The sequence below is a fragment of the Geospiza fortis genome, unplaced genomic scaffold, assembly GCF_000277835.1.
Source record: "Geospiza fortis unplaced genomic scaffold, GeoFor_1.0 scaffold317, whole genome shotgun sequence".
NCBI classification, from domain to species: domain Eukaryota; kingdom Metazoa; phylum Chordata; class Aves; order Passeriformes; family Thraupidae; genus Geospiza; species Geospiza fortis.
Genome location: NW_005054398.1, coordinates 223,190 through 232,531, shown reverse-complemented (window position 1 = coordinate 232,531; position 9,342 = coordinate 223,190). Strand labels below are relative to the sequence as shown.

The 9,342-nt window shown below is 38.5% G+C and overlaps 1 protein-coding gene across 1 annotated transcript; it reads left to right on the top strand.

The window, feature by feature from the left end:
* The first annotated feature begins 4 nt into the window (after positions 1-4).
* Positions 5-4,273, top strand: GTF2A2 (general transcription factor IIA subunit 2). The gene is made up of 4 exons (XM_005425857.2): positions 5-287; positions 772-876; positions 2,168-2,294; positions 3,961-4,273. Exons 1-4 carry the CDS (start codon positions 216-218, stop codon positions 3,984-3,986), a joined length of 330 nt encoding a protein of 109 aa, XP_005425914.1. The 5' UTR covers positions 5-215; the 3' UTR covers positions 3,987-4,273.
* Positions 4,274-9,342: the final 5,069 nt, after the last annotated feature.

Genomic DNA, 9,342 nt, shown 5'->3' with positions numbered 1-9,342 from the left:
GGAGCCGGGCCGGGCTCTCGGTTGTGCGGCGCCGGGAGCGCGCCGGAGGGTCGGGCGGTGTTGTGGGGTGCTCTCTGTACTGTGCGTGCCCGGCGGACCGGGCCGTGGGGCGTGCGGGGTTTTATTGTTACCTTTGTTTGTTTTCGATGAGAGCGAGGACAGCCCAGGCGCGCAGCCGTGGATGAGCAGGACGTGTCCAGCCCTCGCAGGGAGCCATGGCGTACCAACTGTATAGGAACACCACGCTGGGCAACAGCCTTCAGGAGAGTCTGGATGAGCTCATACAGGTCGGGGCCTGGGGTCTGGGCGAGTAGCTTAATAAAGACAGAAGTTTTTGTCCAAACGGCTTTGTTGTTCCTGTGTCAGGGTACTTATGGCCAAGGTTTGGGAAACTTCCTGACTGAGATCACAAGGGCTTGGTGCACCGTTCACTTGTGATGTTTTTTGCTTTGTATTCTGGGTAAAGGAAAGTGTTTTATGTAGGTGGCATAGTCTTATGTAAATTAACAGCCAGATTAACTGGAACATTGGAGTCAATTTGCTGTTCCTCTAGTTATTTCCAGTAAATATTTATTAAAAGAGATCTTTGTGTAATACAGGATTGAAATATAAAAATGGAAATAAATACAGGAACATAATTTTTTGTAGAGTGTTCTTCTAGAGATCTGCTTCATTGAAGTGAACTTTTTGATGTTTTTAACTTCTGCTGCATGTTTGAGCTTACTTTGAAACAACTCAAAACTTGTTTTGTTTTCTTTTCAACTACTTCAGTCACAGCAAATCACACCTCAGTTGGCCCTTCAGGTGCTACTTCAGTTTGATAAAGCTATAAATTCAGCACTGGCACAGCGAGTCAGGAACAGAGTTAATTTCAGGGTAAGGAAATGATATCTTAAAGTTTTACATGAGATACAGCAACTAAGTGTTGATGCAGAATGGCATTTAAAGCTATGTGCTCTAAGCAAGAATTTAAGAGGGTTCATTTTGGCTCTAATAATGACTGTTTACGTGTGTATTCTGTATGCAGCTGTAGGGCTTGTTACCTTGTTCTGCCAGAGATCTTTTGAATGAATGCAGAAATCAGCAGGGAAGAGGGAATTGCTTTTTTGGTGGATAACATTGGCATCCTCAGTGTCTTGCAGATGAGGAGGGAGACTTCTGCTTCTCACAGCTGTCCCTAGCAAAAGTGAGATGAGGCCAGATTTTCAGCCACATGAGTAATGTGAAGAGAGACTAGAGAGTTTTAGATCCACCCTTTCACTGGATCATTTTGTAGCTGTTTTCTGTAGGTATCGTAGAAAAACAAGTTGGGGGGTGTTCCCAGTCAGCCACCCTAATTAATGTTAGATAGCCAGCAAGTTGTTAAATGTCAACTTGAATGTAATGTTAAGGAAAAAAAACCCACAAAACCCAGCTTCATGTTAACTGTTGTTGTGATACTTCTCTACAGTCTATGTAGAACACATTCACAATGTGGGTTCCTAAAAGACTAGATTTTTAAGCAATATAGAGATGTTAAAAATGCATACTTTCTCTAGCACACTTAAATTACTTTGCATATGTAGCATGGTATAAAAAACAGTTTAGCATGTATTTAGTGGGTAAATTTTAAAAATGTTACCTGGAGCTTAAGTTCTAAGTTCAAGAACGTCAATTTAAAATATGTAAAAGTGAAGGTCAGAAGTTTTCCATATCGACATCCTCAGTAATACATCAAATAGGAGGGATACCCCTTTATGTCACATATGTCAGTTTTGTAGTGATTTTTTTATTTAAGCTACCACTTTGTTTAAGCAGTTGCAAAATTCACATATTATGATCACTGCTGTATCTGACTTTTCTAATGGCCCAATGTTTTAAGAAATGTTTCCTGCTACTGATCCGTTGTATACATTGAAAAAATTGTAAAACTTCTTTACCTACTTGAGGAGCCTCCCCTTGGATATCCTGTAATGTCACTCTGTGGTCTTGAGAATTTCAGCCACTGGAGGGCATTTAAACTCCAGTTTTCCTCAGAATTGCTTGCTTGCCAGTTTGTATGCATTCAGGTCCACTGTTGGCTTTGTAGCAATCTGTTCTAGAAGGGACAGGGTTCAGTAGATACTCATCATATTTTCTGTTGCTTTTGAGATGTGTCCTATAGCACATGTCTCTTATCTCTTTCTAGGGGTCTCTGAACACATACAGGTTCTGTGACAATGTATGGACGTTTGTACTGAATGACGTGGAATTTAGGGAGGTCACCGAACTTGTGAAAGTGGATAAAGTGAAAATCGTAGCATGTGATGGAAAAAGTAAGTATGAAAATGATATAAATAGGCTGAGACACGAGTCTTGATTGTTTTTAGGGAGCTTTGACTGAGTGTCTTACTAAAGCCAGGTTGACTGTATGACTTAGACGGAAGTAGGACTCTGTATTCCCTTTTACAACATCTGATGAGAGATGAAACAAAAGCCAGCTAAATGCTTCCCTGACTCATAGGCACTGAGGTAGAACCGTGTTAGGGACTGCTGTGCACCTGTGGCTGGGAAGTACGTAATACTAGAGCAATTAGAAAGTCAGAAGTAATCTTTATTTTCTGTCTGGTGAGTTTTCTGGTACTAACCTATTTGTTGGGATAGCACCATGTTTTACTGAATCTGAAGAGTGCTTCAACTGTCTGAGCAAGGAATTGTCTGAGAAAAGTGTCTAAGCAGTCATTCTCTGGAGACACAAACCCATGGAAAGCTTTTGCGTGCATTTGCAAGTCATAAGACGTATTTGTTGCCTAACAGCCCCTCTGTTTGTACGCTGCTTGTGGGAGTTTGCAATCCATATCTGCTTGACTGGATTACTTTTGTCCATGTCCCTTGAGATTCTTTACTGGAAAAAGTAATTCAGTGACTTTTGTGGCAAGCTGCTTTATAACTTTTAAAACCATCAATTTGGCAGAGTATTGCTAAAGCTGTGTGAAATGGTGCTGCTTGTTTCATCCTCAGAGAGTGATGCTAAAAGCAGGAACTGAGCATGGAAAAGCCTTTATTTAAATGCACCATAGACCTCTGAAACAGGTTCTTCATGGCTTCCTGACCCTGGCATGCTTACAATAGTCCCTTCAAGTTGTAGTTCTAAAGATTTGACAGAATTTATTGTTTTCTCAGCTTCTGGTATTAGCCAAGCATATAATCTTACTGCTTGGTTTTTGTGTGCTTATTATAGCTAGTGGAGGAAACCTTACGTTCCAAATATTAATCGTTTTCATTCCTGATAAATTGTGCAGATAAGATTTAAACAACTGGCTGACTTAAGTTGCTATTAACATTACAACCTTTTTTTTTTTTTCCCACGAGAAGCTGACTTTTTGAAGGAACAGTACTAAACACTGGCTTGTTGTTGTCCATATTTGAGTTATGTACTTTTTCCACAACTTTAAAAACAAGAAAGTAGTAATGGTAGTGTATCAAAAACTGCACTGGCATTAATTGGTGATTCTGATAAAAGGTCAGAACAGAGAATTGGTCTGAGTTGCTTTATGAAGATCATGCTCATTCTTGTACCTCTTTCAAAATACATGATAAGCTACAGCCCACACTCCACCAGAGCTTATGGTGCTGGATTTGAAGAAACATTTTTCCTTAGTAGATAATGGCCAGATGTGCTTGTGGGTGACTGCAGTAAAGGGTTTGTGTATTGTTACATGTTAGAGCAAATACTAATAAATGTATTAGTATTTTTAATATTAATACATCTCTGGAGTTTTGTGCTGGCTCTTCTCAGTGTTGCTAAGTGAGGTGAAACAGCACAAGCAGTTCATGCATGGCATTGAGAGCAGTAGAGACAATAGGGTAGGTACAGAACATTTTCTGAAATGCCTGGGGAACACTTTAGAACTTGGGGAAGATACTAGAGTATCCAAAGTTCTTGGTTCTCTGTTTTCAGTCGGGGTGTGTATTTGTCTCATTTTCTCTTTTCTTTCCTAGACACTGGTTCCAATACTGCAGAATGAATAGACCTGTGGTTTGTCTGCAATATTTTCTGTTAATGTGCAGCACTTTCTGGAGAGAAGCATGGAAAGGGACTGATCATATTCAATTCCTGTGATGCAGATATGAGTCAATCCATACTAGAAAGCATCACAGAATGACAGTGGAAGAAATACCTGTAGCATTTCTTCATTTCACCTTATAGGGCATGAATATAATGTTACCTTTTTTTTAATTACAAGAGATACTGTTGTCTTTTTTTTTTTTGCTCAAAATAATTTCTGTAATAAACTTTTATTTAAAAACTTTTGAAAGAGTGATCATTGGAAAACTTTGGTAAAAACTAGCATTAACATACCATATTCCCCAACATTTTCTAAGTGTGTTTAAGGAAATGTTGCTAATTTAAAAGTCTTTCAGTTGCAGGGTAACTGTGGTTGCACTGCTAGCTATTGCAAGAAATGTCTGTTACAGAATGATGGAGGAGTACATCAGCAAAAGCTTAGCAGCTCCTGCTGGGCAGCATGTTTGTGTGTTTGTGACTGCAGCTTTCTGTCTATAAATAGTTCTGCTACGTGCCCTTGGCTGCACACTGCAGATTGGTAAGTAACCATTTTTGAAACTAAAAGAGCAGACAAGTTGCTCTTATTTCAATTGCACAATAAGTATCTGTTTTTAACTCAAGGGATGCAAATGCGTATCTGTCTTCTCTTGTTCTACATCAGAGTCAATCTCCTAGGTTTCAACTTTTTTTATTCTCTAACAATCATGTGGTAACTGAATTTCAACCCATACAAGTATAAAAATTTGTTCTTCTGACCTCCAAATGCTTGTAATCTCTTCCTGTCTCTAGACAGACTTCTCCATTTTGAATTCTCTGTAGCCTTTTGACTCTCCTAATGCAAATAATTTTATCTTTTATTTTGTTCCATTTAAGTGTGCATTAGAATCATAGAATGGCCACGGTTCGAAGGGACCTTAAGGATGATCTCGTTCCACCCCCCCTGCTATGAGCAGGGACACTTTCTGCTATCTCAGGTTGCTCCAAGCCCTGTCCAATTTGGCCTTGAGCAATTCCAGGAATGGGACAGCCACAGCTTCTCTGGGCAACCTCTTCTACTGTCTCATCACCCTCACAAGGAAGAATTTCTTCCTATTATCTAAACCTACCTTCTCTCAGCTTGAAGGCATTCCCCCTTGTCCTGTTGCTCCAGACTTTAACCATTTTTCTGGGATGGTGTTTGTCCAGGTGCTGGATCTACTCCTTCTGTGGAGGTTGTTTCAGTTCATGGAAGGAGCAAGGAGCAAAGGGAAGTTAAGGTAGTCTGGTGCCAATGTTCTTTCTGCTTTTTGTTGCTTTTCTCCATAACTTTCTTGCCACTTGCTATTTTTTTTGTGTTTGAATTTCAGATAATCCTGCAAAGTTCATGTGATTAATGTACTTTGTGGTCTTGGAAGATTGAATTTACAGCTAAAAGTCTCAGCTGCACTTCTGTTGTACTAAACTTGTAATATCCAGTGGAAGACACATAATTTCACTTGCTAGAGCATCAGCACACTTGCTGCTGCCTATTTGGTTCTTGTTTGCCTGTAGTGTTCTGTTTATTTATTTAATTGTTGATTTTATTTAGAAAGATCACAATTGCTTCCACATCTCAGCAGGAGACAGAAAGTAAAATATATCTTTGCACCTTGACATTGAACTGTAATAGATGTTTCTATTTAGAAAGTAGATTAACTTAAAGAAATTGAAGGGAAGAGTAAATACCAGTGCTGAACTGGCTGTGGATGACTGCCTGTTTAAACATGGTTTCCAAGAAAAAGGATTTTGTCAATTCCATAGGTGTGCAAACCAGGATGTTATCTGATGTAAGCTGTTTGCTCAGTCAAAGATGTCAATACCGGACTTCAAATGTTATCAGAGAGGCACAAATTTAAAGTGCAGAGGAGGAAGAATTTATGATGAATTTCCAGAAGACAAGTTTAATCAGGATCATTATGTACCTCTGCACGATGACTGGGCACAGTGAGTTAGAGGAGAGTGTTACAGATACTTGGGTTTAAGGATCTTGGCAGCTTAGAGGGTAGGATTTCAGTCAAAGTCCTACTGACCTGGGTTTGCTTTTCTGTAGTCATAATTTTGGGGTGGGGAGGAAAGTAGGAGAATGCTACAAAGCACTTTAGTAAGAGTGTACTGGGAGATGTGAACTTTGTCTTTTCTGTAATCTAGAGTGGTTTTTGTTAGGATTAGCCATTGTGGACTAGGAGGTAGTAATTTACAGATTTAACGATTTGGTTTGCATCTTGTGCTAAGAGAACCTGCATTGTTCAAGGAAGTGGAATATTGTTCACAGAGGTTAGTTAACATTTAATGGTCACTGCTGTTGCAGTCAGAAGAAAAAGAGCACCCTAACCCTGCTCCCTGAATCAGTTTTACTCATGACTGCAGATACCTTTATTGTGTTCATGTTGTTCATGTCTGCTTTTTGTTTCTTTAGAATTTATTACCTGTTTTCCTCCAAATTCATTTTCATTGACCCATCTCTTTATTATAGGGCATCTCAGAGGTGATCATATAAACTATCAAATGTGAAGCAAGAAGGAAATAAACCCTCCTAACTAAAGCTAAAAAGAGCTGTTATGGACCTGTTGTGTAAGTATGTAATAAACCACATTGTTCTTGTAAAAATAAAGTAAAAAGCAATTGGAAATAAAACATAAAGACAGGTTTAAACCAGAAAAATAAATCTGTTATTAAATCTCAGAACTATAGTTTCATCTGCCTCCTGTGCACTTCTTGAAAGGTAAATTTGCAGCATATTACCTCCATAAACAACTGGTAGCTTATCTAGAGTTCAAGTTTTTAGTTAACAGTTGTAGACAGAAGTGTCAGAAGTAGATTTTTTACCACACAAAGTTAATATTTCTGATGTGGCTTCCAATTGGACAGCCCATGATTTTACTGATTAATTTCATATGGGGTTTAACCTATTTTTGGAGGTGGTCCTATAATCTGATATGATTCTATTACTTTGGGCTGGTCCTACTGTATTCCAAATTCATTCTTTTTTCAGTTCTACAGCTAACTGGCAAGTTACAGGATTTCTCTGTGCTCTGTTGCCAGCTTTCTAAGATGCCAGCTATCTGATTTCTAACATCCTTTGAGATCTCTGCAAGGCACAGTTCTGTATTAGAGTTGAGTGGTGGTTTTTCCTGCCATTTCTAATGGCAGAGACATATCACTGTTTTGATGTATGACTGCACTCATAAATATGACATTCCTAATGTCTTTGAAAGAGGATATGCTGAGAACATGCCTTTGTAAGAATCCTTTTGTCTTAGTTCACCTTAAGCATTTGGGAGTAGGCTCATTCTTTCAGAAGAAATTAGGTCACTACTAAAAGAAGTTATTTGAAAATAAATTTGCACAAGGTAGCCTTTGTTTATGCAACCAAATCATCTGAGAGGAATTCTGGATAGTAACACCATTAGAAACAGGAAATTTTCATTGGATCAAGCAAATTGGATGTTGAGGTTTACAAGTTGTTTGCCTCTGCAGGTAATAACGCCAAAACAGTCATTTTCATCCAAAGCAGAGATCTCTGAACAGGAGGGCTGCCTAGGCTGGTGTTAGATAACTGCTGTCCCTCCTACTGAGTCACCAGGCTGGCTTTGTGGTATGCTGACTTCTCTTAATGTCTTCACATTCTATGAGCAAACTCTTTCAAATCTGGATAAATGCTTAGAGTCTCATCTAACCAGGAAGGGCAAAGATTGCAGTGAGTAACATTAAAAGAAAAAGTACTTTCACTTTGCTAAAAGGCTTACCATGGAAGAGATTTGAAGTGGCACTTTGCACCCTCAGTGTAAATTCTTGTCTCTGTCTCTCCATTTGTATCATTTTTGTGTCTGGCAACAAATGAAACACTGTTATTGCAGTGTGTACTGGCAATACTTCATGTTTCTGAGAGAAGGAACAGCTGAAGAAGTTAAACATATTTACAAAGTAAAGGGGATAAAAATTCCTGTTGACAAGTCTGTAAGTAACTTGTAAGTATGTCTCTTTCTCTACAACTATATTTGCAAAATACTAGAGAATGCCCTCATTCAATAATCTTTCACTATTTCAAGCTGGGATTCCTTCCAGCCCCCCAAACACCTTTGTTCTTTAAGAAATAAATAATTTAGTTTTTACAAACATCCATTTCATGGATGGATTTGGGTTTGATGCAATTTCTTAAAACTGATAAGTATGGGGATTTTTTTATCTCCAGGAATATGCACCTTTTTCCTCCATTTTCTAAGGGAAAAAGACAACACTTTGCCACAGTTAGAAACATGGTGACCCTTCTCTGCCTGTTTCAGTCCAGAAACCTGAACATATCGCAGCCCCCCAGTGAACCCCTTGGCACTAGTTTGCCATTTTGAACTAACATGTATTAATTTAAAGTAAGAAAAAGAGTTCTAAGAAGCAAAACAGGTTAGGCAGCAGTGGTTTGATGCTGTCTTCTATGGTGGGAGACTTGAGTTCTTACCTTAAGTCACCAGATAAGTTTTGTTTGTTCTGAAAGAATGTACTAGACATGGAGATAATTTCTATTTAATGTTGAATTTGCTGCTTGAAACCATTTCAAAAACTTGTATGTTACCATCGGGTTAGCATAAAGCTTTAATCTCTTTAGCAAATGCCTGCTTACATAAGTTGGAAACAGCTCCCCCCTGGATCCATAATTCTATTAATTTGGTCTTTTTTCTTAAACAAATCCCCAATGATACATTGGGTGTTTATGTTTGAGACCTTTTCTTCCCAGTACCTGCTGTTGTTGTCTGTGAAATCACCATGGCATTTTAAAAATCACTATTTTACAACCAAGTTCACATTAAAATGTCTAACAAAATTGCAATGACACCTTTTCTAGTCAGTTACTTCATCTTCTCATCCTATTTAAATCAATGTTTCAAAGATCCATGTGACTGCAGTCATAACTTCATCTAAATGTAGCCTGGTGTTGTGGAATTGCTTCAGATGTTCTTTGTGTAATGCTAATTCTCCACTGTAGACCTTAAATTTGTAAAGGTGAGTGTTTACTTACAAGAAAGTTACTTGAATAGATTTTTTTTAAATAAAGACAGGGGCATTAATCTCTTAGCATTACAGGTACTGAAAAGCAGTTGCATCCATGGAAAGTGGCAAGCTTTAATATGAGAAGGTGAGAAAAACAGAAGTTTGCAAATCTTCCTTTCAGCTACTAGAAACTTGAAAAAACAATGTATTAAGTGATTGGTTTGTTCATTGTCCATTACTGGATGTGGTAATTACTGTATTGAAATATCACCAAAATATCTTTTTTTTGGGGGGGGGGGGGGGGGGGGGGGGGC